Consider the following 19,824-nt stretch of genomic DNA (forward strand, 5'->3'; position numbering starts at 1 on the left):
TAATGAACACAATGGTTCATACAACACACTCGCACCAACCAAAATATTCAAAAGAGTGCTCATACAAAAGAGAAAAATATATCTCATTAAAGTGGGATAAAGCCCACACCAAAAGTACTTTTACAATGGGGAAATAGCCCCATATTTATAGAGTGAAAAGAGAGAGCTAGAAGGGAGTCATTGGGCTCCCAACGACTCTAATACATGTTGCTTTTTGACTTGGTAAAAAAGTAACATGTCTAAAAAGGTCCTAATTTTAAAAGTAAAAACCTAATTCTAACTAATGTCTAACTAAACTGAAAAAGCTAACTAAAACTAAAGATATTACATATTTTAATACTCCTCCTCAAACTTACGGTTGGATAACCGAAAGTTTGTCCAAGAGAAAGTGAAATCGAGGAGTAGCGAAAGGTTTGGTAAAAAAATCTGCTAGTTGATATTCTGAGGAAACATATGGCAGATCAATGGTGCCATGTAGGAACTCCTCTCGTACACAATGACAATCCATTTCAATATGCTTGGTGCGTTCATGGAATGTCCGGTTGCTGACAATATAGATAGAACTTTTGTTATCACAACATAGTCTTGATGCTCCTGTACTTCTAACTCCCATGTCATGAAGCAAACACCTTAGCCAGACTACTTCCATAGTGATTGTAGTCATCACCCTGTATTTGGCTTCAGTTGACGAGAGAAAGACTTTTTATTGCTTCTTGCACCTCCACAAAATCAATGATTCACCTAAAAACACAAAAAAAACAGTAGTTGAGTGTCGATCATTGGGATCCCCTCCCCAATCTGCATCAGTATAAGCAGTTAAATCTAAGGAGGAAGAAGCAGACAAAAAAGGTCCTCAAAAAATTAAAGTTTTGATATATCTAATAATGTGTAAAACAACTCCCATATGAACAACAGTAGGAGCATGCTGAAATTGACTCGTTGTATGAACGACATGTGCAATATCAGGTCTGGTAATAGAGAGGTAAGACAGTGCTCCAACATGTTGTCTGTAAGGTGTTGGATTTTCAAGTAGTTCTCCATCATCAATCTTCATTTTGATGTTTACAACTCCAAGAGTGTCAACCTGTTTTTCATCCGTGATATCAAACATGTGAGAAATCAGATGTGGGAGTCACCTTACTATCGTAGCAAGAGATAGAGAGAGAGGTAAGAGGGAAGAGAGAAAAAAAATGTTGGGCGGCAATAGGATCTTCTCCCCTTTCCATTGATATTTATATGATGTACAAGTGGTACAATACAGTACAGTGGTACAATACAGTACAGTATGCTGTACAAGTGGTACAATACAGTACAGTGGTACAATACAGTACAGTGGTACAATACAGTACATGAAATATATCCATTTACATATACATATTTAACAGCCTCCCTCAAGTTGAGGATGATCTTCAATCATGCTCAACTTGCCCTTAAGTAACCAAAATTGATGACTAACCAATCCTTTGGTGAAGATGTCTGCCACTTGGTCTTCTGATCTGACATACGAAGCCTCAATTTCTTCTGTTTCAATCTTTTGTCTAACAAAATGCTGATCAATCTCAATGTGCTTCGTGCGACAATGATGAATAGGGTTAAAAGAAATATTAATGGCACTTTGATTATCACATAAAAGCAGAGAGAAAGAGATGGGTTCATTCAACTCTTGAAGAAGATGCCGTACCCAAGTGACATCAGCTGTCCCTGCTGCCATTGCCCTGTACTCTGCCTCAGTGCTGGATTTAGCAATGGCCTTTTGTTTCTTACTACTCCAAGTGACAATATTTGGGCCAATGAAAACACAATATCTTGAAACCGACCTACGCTCATCAGGGTCCCCACCCCAATCTGCATCACAATATGTAAGTAAACGGTGTCCTGTAGTGAAGCTTTCATCTTTGTGATAGAGCAATCCATCTCCAATAGTCCCTTTCAGATATCTGAGAATACGCTTAATACATTCCATATGACAATCAGTGGGAGCATGCATAAACTGAGATGCTTGATTTACAGCATAAGCAATGTCAGGTCTTGTAAATGTAAGATATTGCAACATACCAACAATGCGGCGATATAAAGTGGAATCATGATATAATTGGCCTTCTTTTGCACTAAACTTATGATTTAAGACAGATGGGGTGCTGAGAGGTTTACAATTAATCATACCAGTGGTGTGAAGAATGTCAAGAGTATACTTGTGTTGACTTAGAGTGAGTCGATCATCTTACCTATCGACTTCAACTCCCAAGAAGTATCGCAATGGGCCTAAGTCCATCTTAAATTTGGCCATGAGTAAAGACTTGACCAAGGCAATATGTGCATCATCACTCCTAGTGATAATGATGTCATCAACATATATAAGAACCCAAGTAGTAACATGATCATTCTTATACATAAATAAAGAATGATCAAGTATACTCTTAGAAAAGCCATGCTGCTGAATTTCCATGGAGAAACTCTCAAACCAAGACCGAGATGCCTGTTTTAAACCATAAAGAGACCTTCTCAATTTACAAACCCATGTAGCCGCATCATGTTCACTATATCCAGGAGGTTGCTCCATATACACCTCTTCCTTCAAGTCCCCATGTAGGAACGCATTCTTGACATCCAACTGGCTAAGAGACCAACCATGCTGAAGTGCCAAAGCGAGGATCACACGAATGGTGCCAATTTTGACAACAGGGCTAAAAGTTTCCTCATAATCTTGCCCATATTGTTGTGTGAATCCGCGTGCAACAAGGCGAGCTTTATATCTTTCAATGCTACCATCTGGTTTACGCTTGATCTTGTAAACCCATTTGGAACCAACAACATTTCTATCAACAGGTCGAGGAACAATATCCCATGTATGACATTCATGAAGTGCTGCCATTTCTTCGTTCATAGCTTCAACCCAAGCTCGAGAATGGGCTGCCTGATAGAAAGTAGACGGCTCTTTCTCTTTGGCCACATTGGTTAGAAACAACTGAAAGTCAAGAGAAAAATTGTTGTAACTAACCCAACGATGGATAGGATGCCTTTCACGTGTGGATCGTCGAAGAGGGGGAGCCTCGTGAGATGGAGTTGGAGGGGCTCCTCGACGGGCATAAACCAAACCTGAAAACCGTGAAGGTGCATCCTGGATGATGGAGTTGTCTGCTTCAAACTGAATTGGTTCATCAACAACAGGATCTCTGATAGAGTCATATAGAAAAGTATCACAAAGCCATGGATCATAAGTAGTTTGCTCATATACCTGAGAAGTATCACAAGTGCTGAAATGGTCATCATCAAAAACAACATTTCTAGACACCTTAATCTTACCCAAAATAGGATCATAACATCTATATCCTTTATACCCATCGGCATATCCCAGAAATCTGCACTGAACTGCTCTGTCCTGAAACTTGTTACGTAAAGAATGATCCACATGGGCATAACAAATGCATCCGAAAGCATGCAAATCATCATAAGAAGGGTGAGAACCGTGAAGCAAATAATAAGGAGACTGATCTCCTAATAATTCCATAGGCAACCTGTTAATGATATGCACTGCAGTGTGAAAGGCCTCAGTCCAAAGAGAGAAAGAAATATCAATATTGTGCATCATACTTAACGCGGTTTCAACAATATGCCGATGCTTACGTTCTGCTACTCCATTCTGTTGTGGAGTGTAAGGACAAGAGGAGTTACGTGTGATGCCATGGTCCTTTAAATATTCACTAAAATCATGGGATATGTATTCTCCACCACCATCACACTGGAAATAAGTGATATTTGAATTGAAAAGGTTCTGAACAAGAGCATGGAATTGTTTGAAAAGTTTGAACACTTCAGATTTAGTTTCCATAAAGTAAATCCAAGTGTAACGAGTGAAAGAGTCAAGAAATAACACATAATAATGAGAGCCAGATAGAGATGAAACAGGAGCTGGGCCCCAAACATCAGAGTGAATAATTTCAAATGGCTTGGAAGCTCTTTTATTGATACTTTGAAAGGGAAGTACATGACTCTTGTAGACATTACAACTAGGACACTTATGATCTAATTTGACTTTGGGAATAAAACCCTGAGAAGACAATTTGTCAAGGAACCCTTGACTACAATGACCTAACCGACGATGCCAAGAAACTGGCTTATTACATTGCATAACAGAAGAAGACTGACTCAAATAAGCAGGAAAAGATGGAGTCACGGTAGATGACGTCTTCAAAGTCCCGGGGGCTGCTTCGAAGACGTACATGTTTTCGCGTCGTTCACCCTTAGCGAGCATCTTCTTGGTTCGAAGGTCCTTAAGACAAACAGAAGACGGAGTAAATTCCATGGATGAATTTGTTTCATCAACCAATTTAGAAACAGATAAAATGTTTTTCTCAATGGCAGGAGTGAGTAAGACATTTTTCAATGGTAGTGTAGATTGTGACAAAGAGAGAGATGCATTTCCAGTATGAGAAATAGGGTGGTGGGAACCATCTCCCGTGACAATAGTGCCAGTGCCAATATAAGGAACCATGTTGGAAAGTTTACCTGCATCATAAGTAACATGTGCGGCTGCTCCAGAATCAATATACCAAACTCCATTATCATTCTGACGCAAATTCATGTTGTTAAATGCAGTCATCAGAATTTGTTGCACATCATGTGGCAACCCTGCACTCTGTCCCTGATCAGTACCCTGATGTGCTCGAAAATTTCCCTGCGGCTGCCAATGAAACTGTCTAACATTCATCTGTCCAGCTCTTGGTCCTGGCCTCCCTGCCTTGTTGCGATTCTGTGGGTTGTGCCAACAATCTGCTTTCACATGGCCACGCTTGTTGCAATGGAAGCAAGTAGGGACACGGGTACCTCTAGTGGCAGGTGGAGCAGTAGGAGTAGGAAGGAGTCCTCCACGGCCCATATGAGCAGCAGATGGACGAAATGAGGTAGACCCAGATGTAAACATGACAGGATGAGGATCATCAATAAGATGATCTTGAGTCAAACTAACTTCATACTGTAGGAGTTTGGCCTGTAAATCCTCAAAGCATGGAAGTGTAGAGGCAACCTGTAATGCAGTGCAAAACATACGATATTGGGGCCCAAGGCTTCCCAATACCTGCTGAACAACATCTCTGTCAGAAACAGGATATCCAATAGCGGCCAACTGATCAATGATAATTTTGATATCCCCTAGAAATTCAGTAATGGTCTTAGTTCCCTTTCGCATAGATTGGAACTGCCATTTCAGTTGAAGTGCACGTGATTCAGAAACCTGTGAATAAGAGTGAGCAAGATGTCTCCATAGTTCTGCAGCAGTAAAATGGTCAGAGATAGTTTGTAATATACGATCAGATAACGTGGCAGTCAAATAGGCAACCACAGATTGGTCCTTCTGAAACCAAACATCATACGCAGGATTTGGAATAGCAATGCAACTCACCTTCCCATCATTACCAGTTACCTCTTGCGTAATAGTCATAGGTGGGGCGGGTGATCCCCCATCCAGATGCCCGGAAAGACCATGACTTCGGATAAACGGCAGAATTTGGCGTTTCCAAAGTAAGTAGTTATCATGAGTTAATTTGTGAGAAACAAGTTGAGAAAGAAATCCGGGGCTGATTTTAGAATCCATAAGGAAGAAGATCAAGGATGAATCAAACAGCACGACAGAAATTCGTAGGTTGTACGGACAGAACCGTACGGACAGAAATTTTTGAGTTTTGGAAATCACGATTTTTCAGTTAATCGTGCATAATGTACGATTTATCAACTATATTGCAAGAAATAGATAAGAAATCACAAGAAGTTTGAGAAAAGAGGCACTTTTGAGAAATGAGGGTTCCCAAATTTGGGGAAAACAGAAATTAGGGTTGATAAAATTGGGGATAACAGAATATGTAAGAAGGAAAAGATGCACGATATGAGGAAATGAAGAAACGACGTCGAAATATAGTGATTCAATGGAGAAACAACAGAGAAAAGATGGAAAAAACACTTTCCTTGAGAACGCCCAAAAACGCACGTCAAGGTCCTTAGGGGCCTTCCAGATGATCGTGATTACCACGCCCTTGGCTCTGATACCATGTGAGAAATCAGATGTGGGAGTCACCTTACTATCGTAGCAAGAGATAGAGAGAGAGGTAAGAGGGAAGAGAGAAAAAAAATGTTGGGCGGCAATAGGATCTTCTCCCCTTTCCATTGATATTTATATGCTGTACAAGTGGTACAATACAGTACAGTATGCTGTACAAGTGGTACAATACAGTACAGTGGTACAATACAGTACATGAAATATATCCATTTACATATACATATTTAACAAAACATGCCAACAATATTTAGGGCAAATTTAGACTGAGTTAGTAAATATCCTCTGGAAGAATAATCTATTTTTATACCAAGAAAATATTTTAAGAAACCCAAATCACTCATTTCGAAATGTGTTTTGAGAATTTTTTTAATGTTATCAACTCCCTGCTTGTCACTTCCAGTTATGATCTCGTCTACATAGAGAAGAAGAATGATGATACCTACATTAAAATTCTTAGCAAACAACGTTGTGTCAGTAAGCCAAAATTGAAAACCAAAATCAATCATAACTTGGCTAAATTTATCATACCAAGCCTTTGGGGTTTGCTTAAGCCCATATAAAGCTTTGTTTAATCGAAGAGCCTTTCCTTTAGGAATATTGATACCCTGTGGTGTTTCCATATATACTTCTTCAACTAGGTTTCCATTAAGAATCGTGTTTTTAACCTTCATTTGGTATATGTGTCATTTCTTTGAAGACGCTAAAGCTATCAAGATCCAAACTGTGGTTATTCTAGCAATCGGGGCAAACGTTTCTTTGTAATCTATTCTATATTCTTGGGCATAACCTTTGGCAAATAAACGAGCCTTAAACCTTTCAAGAGTGTCGTCACTCTTGGTTTTCACTTTGTACACCTATCTGCATCCGATAGGCTTTTTACCTGATGGAAGATCTTGGATAGTCCAAGTATTTGCTTTTTCTAAGGCTCTTAATTCTTCTGACATTGCTTCGACCCATTTAGATTGCCCTTTTGTTGTATCATAATTAGAGAGTTCTACATAGGAGTGTATCAAAGCAATATAGGCTTGATACTATGGTGAAAAAGACTCGTACAACACAATTTTTTTGAAAATTTTAGAGACTCTTGATGACTTCCTAGTGGATACTTGCTCCTGTTCTTTAGTGTATTTTTCAAGAGCATAAGGTTTCTCTAAATTACGTCGCCTAGAGTATTGGATGCAATCAGAAGGTTCACTAAGAGTTTTTGAATTTGGTCACATCAAGTTGTTCTTCCAAACTCTTTTCTATATTATTTTCAAATTTTGAAACTAGGTCCAATAAAAAGGAATATTCATCTATTTTCCTAGAATTCGTATTTTCAAAAAAACTTTATTTTTCTAGAAAGGATACATTCCTTAAAATGTATAATTTTCTTGTTTTGAGATCAAAACATTTATAACCTTTTTGATGACTTGCATACCCTAAAAAGGCACACGGAATAACACGAGGAGAGAATTTGTCTTTTTTGTTTGAAAAAATAAAACACTTGCACCAAAAAACTCTTAACCTGGAGTAATCTGGGATTTGTTTAAAGAGTTTTTTTAACAGGAATAATATGGTTTAAGGAAGTCGATGGCATCCTGTTGATAAGGTAAACTGCGGTTAACGTGGCTTCGGCCCCAAAAAACCTTTGGAACTTGATGTGTAATAAGTAATGTTCTTGTTGTTTCTATTAATGTGCCTATGCTTTCTTTCCGCTAACCCGTTTTGTTGAAGGGTACAAGGACATGATTTTTGATGTATAATGCCATGCAAGTTTAAATAATCTTTAAATTCTTTAGACAAAAATTCTCCCATTGAATCGGTGCGAAAGATTGAAATCTCTTCTTTGAATTGATTTTTTATTAACTGATGAAATATTTGAAAGTGTAAAAAACCTTCAGATTTGTGTTTAAGAAAATAGATCCAAGTGTGTCTTGTAAAATCGTCTAAAAACATTACATAATAAATAAAACCACCTTCTGAGCTAATAGGTGCGGGTCCTCATACATCTGAGTATATTAACTCTAGTGGTCGAGAAGAGACAAATGTTCTTTCTTGAAACAATAGTCTTTTCATTTTTTCCAGAATACATTTTTTACATTTAAAGATTTCAAAATTACAAAAAAAAATCATCTTTGAAAATAACTGAAGCTTGGATACAGTAGGATGTCCAAGTCTCTTATGCCATAAGTCTAAGTCAACCTTTTAAACATTACAACACAATGTATTCTTAGGTATGTCCAAAAAATTCATGTAGTACAAGTCTCCTTCTCTATGGCCTTCCCCAATCAGCCTGACTGGTGATCTTGCACTCGACATTCACGAGAGAAGAAAATATTACATCCATGGTCAGTTAATTGTGAAACAGATAAAATGTTTAAATTGAGTTTAGGGATATATCTAACTTGTGGAATATAAAACCTTTTTGAATTTTCAAAATTTTCAACTCCTTTAATTTCTAGAGATGTTCCATCAGCAGTAAATACATTTGACCCATTTGAGTTTTGACATTTGGATAAAACATTAATATTTAGAGTCATATGAAAAGAAGTACCTGAGTCAAGAAGCCAAAGTGATTTACCTGGATCTGAGTTACTAATAGAAGAGACCGCGGCTCCAGTAGAGGAAGACGCCCCCTTGAGCAGTGGTTGAAGTTCCTCCACCAGTTGTGCTAGAGACATGCTTCCAATGGAAGATTCATTAGATTCTTGCGGAGGTCCGACAGAGGCAACCTTCTTTTCATATGGTTTCTTCAGTTTTGGACAGTAAGTTTTTGTGTCCTGACTTACGACAGTATTTACAAATTACTTTTCTCTTCTCAAAATCGTTTCCGTCATTCGTTTTTCCATAGTTTGGAGGTTTATAGTTACAAACATGATTCTTCGGCCTAGATATAGCTAGAACCGAGTCATTATCATTTTTTGTCAATCCTACTTTTGAGTTGATTTTCCTCCATGCTTAATTCTTCTATAATATCTTCTATTGAGGGAACCTTTCCTCGACGAAGAAGAATGGATTTGGTAGCTTCAAAATCCGATCTTAATCCATTGATAAATTGGAAAAAGTGTTCCGCATTCATTTGATTTTGGCGGAGTTCAATGTCTTGTGGGCAATGCCACTTTGGTTCGAGAAGAGCCAACTCTTCCCATAATTCGGACAAGCTATTGTAGTATTCTCTAATGCTTTTGCCCCCTTGAACCATATTCCGAACTTGATGTTATAGATTGCACACATGTGCAATATCTTTAAGAGAATATATTCTCTTAAGATAGTCCCAAGCGTCATTTGCATGTTCAAACTTTGCAAGACTTGAACAATTTTTTATATCTACGTTACTTATGAGCCAAGACATAATCTTGGCATGTCCCATTCTCCATTCTTTTCACTTTTTCTCGTAATTGATAATGACTTTAGTCTTTTCTACCTTCATAAGAGGTATTTTTTTCTCATCTTCAATCTTTGTGAGGATTAGTTTGGGTTCCAAGTTGGTTCCATCTACTAGTGCTTCATAATTGAAGCCCATGTGACGTAGTTTGAATCATTAAGCTTAATGGGTTTAATGGTGACATTGTCATTGTCATCCATTTTACAAGGCTTAATAAGGAAAAGAAAAAGAAAACAATAAGAGTTGAGAACAGAGATGTACTCTACCACGAATCGTAGATACGAACACACTTCCAAGCTTGTTGATCACTCTTTTATATTACGTCTCTTTTTTTTCAAAACTTGAGTAACACACTTCCCAATGTACCGAGATAAGTAGCTTGATCAGAATCGTTGCTTTGATACCATGTAAGAAGAGGAAGCTTACAAACAAAACTTCAAAAGGAAGCTCACAAAAGATCTTTCGTAATGAACACAATGGTTCATACAACACACTCACACCAACCAAAATATTCAAAAGACTGCACGCACAAAAGAGAGAAAAATATATCTCATTAAAGTGGGATAAAGCCCACACCAAAAGTACTTTTACAATAGGGAAATAGCCCCATATTTATAGAGTGAAAAGAGAGAGCTAGAAGGGAGTCATTGGGCTCCCAACGACTCTAATTAGAGTCGTTGGTGTTAGGAAAACCGCAAGCAAGAAACAACCGAAGGAAACAATAAACAAGAATGATCAATCTAAACACAACAAAAACACAAAGATTTACGTGAAAAAACCTCTCTTCAAATCCGAGAGAGAGTAAAAAACCACGGCTGCCCAGAGAAAAACCTTTATTGCTCTTTTCGACTATTACAAGAGAGAAAGAAAAGAAAGAATTTATTAGGCAAGGGCGACAACCCTAAACCTAAACAAGTCTTGTCTGATCCAAAAAGAAACCGGGTCCCAAACATAAGCCCCCAAAAAAACTCTGAAGAGTTGGGAGCCCAACGACTCCCTTAGTACATGTTGCTTTTTGACTTGGTAAAAAAAATAACATGTCTAAAAAGGTCCTAATTCTAAAAGTAAAAACCTAATTCTAACTAATTTCTAACTAAACTAAAAAAGCTAACTAAAACTAAAGATATTACATATTTTAACACGTGTGCATGCATGCATCATGAGTGTTTGGTTTACAACACTCAGATCAACACCATGAAAAATTAATTCAGATCTGCAGCATCCAATGATTTTGTCAGTTAGACTCGGGTCCATAGACTTGCACAGCCATCTTGGCAGGATCACCCATGCCTCTTGGCTGGCCTGTGTTCAATCCTAGTATTTTCTTACTGAGGTTGGAACAAGTCCCAATCTTTTCTTATTGTGGTTGGAACAAGTCCAATGTTGTCATGGGATACAAGTATGATCTATTGTATTATTTAAACCACATATGATAAGGTCCACCTTTCTATAAAAAGTCAGGTGTGCTAGATTGTATCATATTGTAAGCACTCAGAAGCAACATTTAGAAACAAGGTTGTTCGTATCGTAACTATCAAGGAAATCGATACGATATATACTTGTATCGCGATACGAGTGCATATCGTACATGTATCATATAATACGGTTTGTATCGTACGATACAGTCTCGGTGCACTTAAAAATGGCCGAAATGTAATTTTTTTCGTTTTTTGGGTTTTAAAGACCTCTTGAGGGTCAACTCCCTCATTTGTGTAGAGGTCATTAGAGAGGTATCCACGCACCCTAAGACTCATGAGAGCAATTTGGGGGCCGATTCGTGCACAAGGGAGAGGGCTTTTGTGATTTCATCAAGTAAGAGTGCATTTCCACCAGTTTTTCATTCAAGAAAGTGGGTTAAGGTAAAAAAGCCCTACTCTTTCCTTTTTATTGAGTTTTTTTAGGGGAAGATGATATCAAATGATCCAGCATGGTAATGGGGCACTCGAATAATGAGTGAAAACTGGTTAAAACACCAATGCAACTATTGCCATGTTGTTATTTTAGGTGGTATCTCTTGGTTGAAGTATCATTTAACCGGGACACATCATAATGTTGTCGCATGCACGTCAAGAAAATTGTTGGATGCCGTGAAATTACTATGCCAGCAATTACTTATTGATTTGAGAGAAAAAAGATAAGAAAAAGAGACAAGTGAGGCAGAAATGGGATATGTTGAGCTCTGGAAGGACGAAGATGAGCTCCCTGTTTCTGATCCTATAGCCCCTAGCGTAACATCAGAAGTAGGAAGTTTTGTAACGAAGGGGAAATGTGTGGTGGGTGATAGTAGTAGTTGATGTTTGATGATGTCTTATGCGGCTCATAGAAACATAATTGCTTCATATGTGATTTTATAATTGTATTTTGTGCAATTCATCATTGTTTCATGTGATATGATTTTTTTAGAATTTTTGCTAAATTTTTCTTAATTTTCTTGATTTTTTGGATTTTTTAGAAATTTTGTATTAAAAATTTATGATACGTTTACAATACGATACGATACAATGTAGTGTAACTATGAGCCCAACCGATACAGGTTACGATACATACAACCTTGTTTAGAAGTATTAGCATTGACAGACATACAGTGGGCATTTTGAAGCTCCCATGCTTAGGCTGGTAAACAAAGTGGAGAGAGTGGAGGTTGTCCTGTTCAACCTCTGCTTATTTAGGTTATACCCCAGCTTGAGTCTTGAGCTCGGGCTTATTTATTTGTTGTGTGTGTGTGTGTGTGTGTGTGTGTGTGTGTGTGTGTGTGTGTGTGTGTGTGTGAAATTAGTAGCTCCTAAACAGTTTTATGTCCTAAACACCCTAAACACTTTTAGAAAACATAATAACAGGTGGTTCTTGCTTATTCCAATCCTGTCAATGTGTTTATCATTGCTTATTTATTAAAAAACACACTTTTGGTCAACTAATTTAAGTGAATCTTATTTTATCAAGTTTTAGTACAATATGAGTCATTGACTTTTTATCACTCTAAAAGCACATCTAAACATGACAAATGCCTAACCTATTACACATTTTTCTGTGAAGTAAGCTATAGAGAATAGATCTGTACGTTCAGATTAAGCACACCCAAAACTTTCGCTTTAAAGCTTTTTAGGTTGTTTAGGAGATAAGCCTCTTTAGGAGCTATTTGTTACTCTATATATCTTTCATTTTCTCTTTTTTGTAGTCTCATGTCCAACTTCATAGTTATATTCTTTTCTTTTTATATTTTGTTGCAATTGAAATTCAAAACATGACTCTTTATACTTCCTGTGTTTTTTCCATTGACAAATCGAAAGCCTGTTCAAGAACCGGATAAGATGACCCAAATCATTGTGGAAGCACTGGAAAGGACTCAGCAGAGAGGGATCATTAACAAAGGCTGGGGTGGCCTTGGAAACTGTATGCGATTTGTAAATAACGTTACAGCTTGAAACATACTGTATTCAACTGTTTATGAATGTATACTAACTGTGCTTTTTGCCAGTGGCAGGAGATAAAGATTTTGTGTATTTACTTGATAACTGCCCTCACGATTGGCTTTTCTTGCATTGTGCCGCTGTGGTAAGACCTCTTGAAAGTAGTTGTCAAGCTTGTCTTGTGAAATGTTCATCAAAAATTATTTGTATATGATACTTTTCAGGATGAAATTAGCTGAAGCCTTTCTTGTAGTTGATGAGAAGGCTTCTGGAAAATGAAAGGAAGGCAGTAAACCTTCCTATGTTATTTGGCATTCTAATTTATTCTTTTATCTTGTTCCGGTTTGTGGATCAAGTTACAGACTAGTCAAGATTTCTGTTCGTTGTTTGCAGGTTCATCATGGTGGTGCTGGAACAACCGCTGCTGGGCTTAAAGCTGCGGTAACTGCCACTTGTATAGCCAGAGAATTTGTGTTTTCTATAGTAGTCAAATACGGTTTTAATAAAAGAAGTATCCTCGCCTACTGATAACTATTCCTAATCATGCTCACGTTGAAAATATATTTGGAACTAGTGTTTTATGGATTAAAAATTATTTAAATTCATCCTAAATTATCATCATCATGCCCATTGCTCTCTCTCTCTCTCTCTGTTGTCAGTTTCTGTATTTTGAAAAAGTTTTCGTTTTCCATGGCATTAAGAATCCTGTTGTCGATTTCTGTATTTTGAAGAAATTTTTGTTTTTTCTGCGGCATTAAGAATCCTGCTAAAAGCCTGTGGTTATTTGAACAAAAAAAACTGCTAAAATTAACGTCTTCTCTGGTGTATCCAACTGTAACTTTCAACCTTTCAAGTTTCTAATCCCCAGTTACTATGACATCGAACTGCTGCAGTGCCCGACAACTATTGTGCCATTCTTTGGAGACCAGCCTTTCTGGGGAGAGAGAGTGCACGCCAAAGGAGTGGGGCCCCCTCCTATTCCTGTGGATGAGTTCTCACTACAGAAGCTAATTGAAGCAATAAACTTCATGCTAGATCCTGTGGTAAGTACGTCAAAAATTATTGCATGTTCAGATTCTGTTTGTGTGGAAGGATGATATTGGACAGTTCATGATAGTAATTGCTTAGTTTCATGCCCCTCTGCCTACAATAATGGAATCATCAATGGAGTTACAACTTCTTATCCTGCTGGTTATCCAGACCCATTCTTTTTCCTGTTCTATGATAAATGAATAATTTTTGGATGTACAAATTGATGCCAGGCTTTGGTCTCACGCCTTGTTAGGCCCTAGGGAATGATTAACTGTTCTCTGGTGTTTTCACTGGAGGTTTAATACCATAGGCTAGGACTTAACACAGGTGTGGATTCTAATGCTATATTTCAGCTGCCCCTTAGTGTTATTGGTCTGTAGACACTGGAGCCTGAGTTGGGATGGAGCTGCTTGTATCAACCAAGCATAGACTTGATTTGGTTGTGTTCCCCTGTTTCTAGAAGATTTCTCAGGTTTTCAGTGGAACATTTCCCATTCAAAGACGAAATGTCTTGCCTTCTTCAGGTACTGGTTTGAGTCAAGTGAGTCTTACATAGGCACAGACGACTTGCCACTTTCCTAAGTCACACGGACTCGGCTATAAGGTCGACGCACCTGCGTCGACACACCCTGACATGGGTGCAGACACTGGTGAGGCTTCAGAACAGGGTGGATACGGTCAACCAAGTCTCGGACTCGGTCAACGCACCGAGGCCGAGTCTGTCTACATTTTGGACTCGGTCAACTTTGACTGAGTCTATTTTTGTCTATTTTTAGGGCAAAAGATGTATAAAAACTAAAAAAAAAAAATCTATCTATCTATCTATATATATATATATATATATATATATATATATATATATATATATATATATATATATATATATATAGCCGAGTCTTATTATTGTTATATATATATAGCCGTGTCCCCGTGTTCAAAATTTTTAAAATTGCTCCGCACCCATGTCGCACCCGTACCCGCACCCATGTGACATAACCACTTTCTATGGGCCAAGTCTTGGGTCATCATGGTGTCTTCAGAGTGCACAATTACGTCACAAGTTGACTGAGACGATGGCGTTCTTGTGTTTTCATGCTTACTAAGCCTGGTTCAGACCAAGTTAGTTAGCTGTGAATGTTGACCTGTGTCTTTATCCTATAAATTAGAAACCGCAAAAGGAACCAGAAGAAAAATGGTTCACACATACGTTGCAATACTACAGGTCAAGGAACGGGCTCATGAGTTGGCGAAGGCATTGGCATCTGAAGATGGAGTGATGGGTGCAGTCAAGGCCTTCCATAAACATCTTCCACGGCAAATGCCACCCACTCAGCCTCAACCCATGTCGCCTGGTTTGGTAAAGAGCTGTTTTGTCAATGTGAGGAAATGCTTTGATTGTTCTTAACTCTTGGATGACTGTTGTTGCATCCATTTGAAAATGTTGGGCTCTTTTGTTGGTCGTTTCTCTGAAAGAGAATGTGGCGAAGCGCAGCAGTGAAAGGAAGATGAGGTTAGTTGTTATGTTGCCACCTTCCTCCTAATTCATTCTCATTCTGATTCAATGCCTTGTAAGGGTCCTGTATTGCTGTACTTGTATACATGTTTCGTCACCTCTGATCATCTTGGCGTGCTCCCACATCCTCTCTCTCTCTCTCTTTATATTTATATATATAATCTGTATGTGAAAATGTTGACTACACTTGAGTTTCATATTCTCTAGTATAAATGTACAAATGCAAGCTTCAAGTGTGTTAAGCATGGTTCATTTGTTAAGGAATGCTCTTTGGATCGAGTGGTTTTGATGGAAAAACTGCACTTTTTTATTCATGAAATTCTAATGCATTTTGGGCCGTTGATTTTTTAAGCTCTTAAACAATCCATGTGAATTTGATTAGTCAAAAAACTGAAGAAAATGTGCATTCATTTCTACTAGGGATTACGATGCAGTAGTGTAGCCAATCATTTCCTTGAATTTTCAAAAGACGCACCTAAATTTTGGGCGGATAAAAAACACTTGTTTGGATATTTTTACACACATCACACGTGTGTAGACATGAGAAAAAGATGTTCATTGTCAATTCCTTGATTGTTAACAAACGTCAGCTTGTGGCATCTTTCGTTAACCAAAGAGTTGGTCAAGATCCAAACCAACTCATGTATATATTTTTTTAGATATTCGATAGAAGTTTTGAAGAGGCAAATTATTGTGCCTTTGTTTATGAGAAGTTGGAGTTTGGGATCTGATGGGAAGAGTGGATGGTATGGTAGCATGGGGTATGTTAAACCTTTTTTTTACTAATCGACTCACACTTCCAATGCGAGCACAGCCCTACCCTTAAAGCAATTTATGAATGATACAATTTATTTTTAAAGAAAATTATTTTAATTCAATAGCGTTCATAACAGGGGAATTTATCTTCTTGATTTTATCACTAATTAGTTAAGGCTGCACCAATGTATCAATAATCGTATTGTAAGATGCATTAGTTTCCTCTTTGTAAAGATGCTTTACGATTCCGATTATTAAATTGGGCTTCAGAGTGAATATTGCAAAAAACCCAAAAAACAAAAAAAAATCTATCCAAAGATATGCTAGGGCCTACTGCTTGATTAATCATTGTTGGTGAGGAGATGAATTGTTGATTCCAGGTGTGAATTCAGCTTCTTGAAAACCTAGATAAGTCGAGTGGAGCCACTGGTTTGGGAACAAATGCAACTTAAATATAATATCTTCCCTGCTCAAGAATGATGGTTCTCCTACTTATTCAGCAAAATCATAAATATATAAATAAACAAAAATGAGAGAGAGAGATGCCAATCTTTGAAGAGGACGGGGCTCTTGGATATGGTAGCGAACGTTACTTGGTGGTTCATTTGCATTTGATGCTTGATACTATGAATGAATCTTTTCGTTGTTTCCTGTCACTGTTGATAATAATTGGTTTTACTATTTTCACCACTTTATTGGGCGTACAAATCACCATGCTAACAGTTATACAATTATTATACCAGGGTTGCTTCTTAGTCTGTTAGTGAATGTCATTTATCTTCCTAACTAATGATCTTTCAATCGTGGTTTCTTATGGTTTTGGGGAGATGTCCAAGAAAACTTACGAAATTTCGAATATTTTAATGTGACTTTTTTAGTATAGAGAGTAGGCCTACGCAAATGAATTACCATCTATGAAGTTTTAACCTCTTTGTGATCCTGTCCCCCTTTCAACTGGGCTGAATATCCAATAAAAGGAGGGGCCTTAACCCCCCAGCTTTCTCATTGAAAAAAAAAGCTACGTAAATCATATCCATATACTAGGTGAACCAATTTTAGTTCTAGATGAGTTGCTTGGTAGTGGTTGGTTTTCAACCATGGATTTATCGAGTAAATCCAGTGTCCTTTTCCTTTTTTAGGCAAAGGAGCCAAATGCAATTTTAAGAACATGAAACCAGTCATATTCAAATTTCCAAATTCAAATGCAGCCCTTGGCCATTCCTGCGTTGTGCAATCTCTATCGAACATTCATGGCATGTTTTTTCTTTTTTTAATGATGAGGAACCCTCCCGAGAGGCTGGTCACTTAATGAACCTGCTCCCTGTGAAGTAAACCTGGGTGGGATCACTGACACCCAAGCCCTTACTAGGGGTGGCAAAACCTGACATGACCCGCCAACCCTCCTCTTAGGCGGGTTCGGGTTTGGCTTAAACGGGTTCGTGTCATAAATGGGTTGACCCGCCTAACCCATTTATTAAACGGGTCGGATTTGTGTTAGGGGTATGCCAACCCGGCTGACCCGTTTAATAAACGGGTTACGCGGGCGGGTCAACCAGTTTACCCGAACCCGACCCTCCAACCCATTTACCCGACCCGCCAACCGACCCGCTAACCCGCCAACCCGTTTACCCGACCCAACCCGTTTATTAAATGGGTTAACCGGGTCGTGTCGGGTTACCCGTTTAATAAATGGGTCGGGTTCACATTTGCCACAGCTGACCCGTTTAATAAACGGGTCGGGTTCGTGTTGAGGTATGCTGACCCACCAACCCGACCCGATTGCCACCCCTAGCCCTTACCGAGCCCACCAGTTAAAGGCACTCACACACTCAGTGAGATTCGAACCTGGGACCAAGGGGTCTCCCCAGGCCTGCTGCCATTTGGATGACCAGGCGGATGTAGTATGTTTTTATTTGTGGTGAATTGCTTAGAGATTGATTAATGGCCTAATACCCATATTGGAGAGTTGGGTTAAATAAATAAATAATAATCATGACGTGCTTAGCAATGGAGTGGTTTAGAATTGATGTAATGACTTAATGCCCATGTGGAGAGTTGGGTTTAAATAAACAAAAATAAACAACCATGTGCTTGGGAATGACACGAAATTATTTCCATCAGATATGACTGATGTCACACTGCATATCTTGTTAAGTATATGCAGTACGATATGCACGATTAATCCCATAGTATTAACCAAGCAGCACTAAGTTTGACTTTTTTTTTTGTGTGTGTGTGGGGATAGGGGGGGAGGGGTTAATTAAACCGTGTCATCGATGTTGGAGATTCACGAGCGTATATTTTAAAAGAATTCCTTTATTTTGTCTTAAACAAAGTGAATGCAGATTCTCAGGAGTCTGATATTAGTGGGAGGTACATTCCAACTAGGAAGATTTGGCAAGCTTTCATAGCCCTCCTCTGCTAAGGAGAGAATCCAAGGAGATTTGGAAATCTTTACTCCTGTAACTTTATTTTTTTGTGGATAATATAAAAGAGCCCACCCCCTCCCTCTCTCTCTCTCTCTATATATATATATATATATATATATAGAGAGAGAGAGAGAGAGAGAGAGATAGATAGATAGATAGAGACTAATGGGTACATTCTAAACCCATTTAGCATGCAGTTTAGCATCAAATGGGTTTAGCAGGTACGTACCCATTACTCTCTCTCTCTCTCTCTCTCTCTCTCTCTCTCTCTCTCTCTCTCTATATATATATATATATATATATATATATATATATATATATATATATATATATATATATATCCAACACTAGCGTGTAAGAAATCCTCTAGTTGGAACTTATAGCGGTGGTGGGTTTGACTAAATTGACCTCATGGATGTGTTCAACATGGTAAAAGTGACAGGAATTCACTCTTGGGTAAAACTTTTTCAATATAAAAGTATGTTTTTTTGAGGTTTGAAAATTTGGTACGTTTGATTTTTCAACCCTTCTGTAAAATATACACAAAAAAAAACATGATTTATTGGTCAATTTTTACTAAACTTAATATAGATGACATCTGGAGGGTATTCAGATATGTGAAAAAAATGAAGTAAACCCTGTATACGATTTGTTGTTTTTGTGGTTTACTTTTTGTGTTATTTTCCTCATCAGTCTTTTTGAATGCAAAATCTTTTTAATCATGTAATCATTATTTAACCATTTTTTGCTGTCTCAGGAAAAAAAATTACAATCAAGCACAAAAGAGTAACTGGCAGAGAAGCTGTTGTTCGATAATACCAAAGAACAATGTCGTTGACAATCATTCCAAACAGTGACCTTTTTGAGCAAAGAGCCTTATAAAGGACAAGTTTTTTGGTTCTGATGCAGCAGATATTTAACGCTTTTTCTAAAGGTAACGCTCACATACAAAAGTAAACAGCTATGATGGAGGGCAGAGGAGGTCATATTGTAGGCAACCGATTCATCAGTCAAGTTCAATCACCGCCATACATCTCACTTGATGAAAATGTTGCATGGGAGAATTGAATATAATTGATTATCGGTTATATATCATATGATCTAAACTGCCCTAACCATGATCTGGTACTAAGGCTGGAAAACAAACTGAACAACTCGTGTCTCTGCTGATTTGGCTTTGTCTTCTGTTCGGTTTGTATAGCTGGCAAGCGAGCCACAAGCATCTCATTTAGCCTAATCGAGTCGAGCACGAATGTTTTCAAGTGTAATTC

General features: G+C 38.0%; 1 protein-coding gene across 3 annotated transcripts in view; it reads left to right on the top strand.

Annotated features, from left to right (window-relative positions):
* The window catches only part of LOC149845520 (sterol 3-beta-glucosyltransferase UGT80A2-like), a 37,747-nt gene extending 22,259 nt beyond the window's left edge, over positions 1-15,488 (top strand). Inside the window, exons 10-14 of one of the 3 annotated variants that reach the window (XM_089995809.1) lie at positions 12,704-12,817; positions 12,898-12,968; positions 13,217-13,264; positions 13,717-13,866; positions 15,078-15,488. In XM_089995809.1, coding sequence (XP_089851935.1) covers positions 12,704-12,817; positions 12,898-12,968; positions 13,217-13,264; positions 13,717-13,834 — 351 coding nt within the window. In that variant the 3' untranslated portion in view covers positions 13,835-13,866; positions 15,078-15,488. Of the gene's footprint in view, positions 1-12,703; positions 12,818-12,891; positions 12,969-13,216; positions 13,265-13,716; positions 14,007-15,077 lie in introns of those variants that run through there. The other 2 variants (XM_089995808.1, XM_089995810.1) reach the window with 2 other exon arrangements.
* Positions 15,489-19,824: the final 4,336 nt, after the last annotated feature.

The sequence above is a fragment of the Nuphar pumila genome, chromosome 2, assembly GCF_984573655.1.
Source record: "Nuphar pumila chromosome 2, dmNupPumi1.hap1.1, whole genome shotgun sequence".
Lineage (NCBI taxonomy): Eukaryota > Viridiplantae > Streptophyta > Magnoliopsida > Nymphaeales > Nymphaeaceae > Nuphar > Nuphar pumila.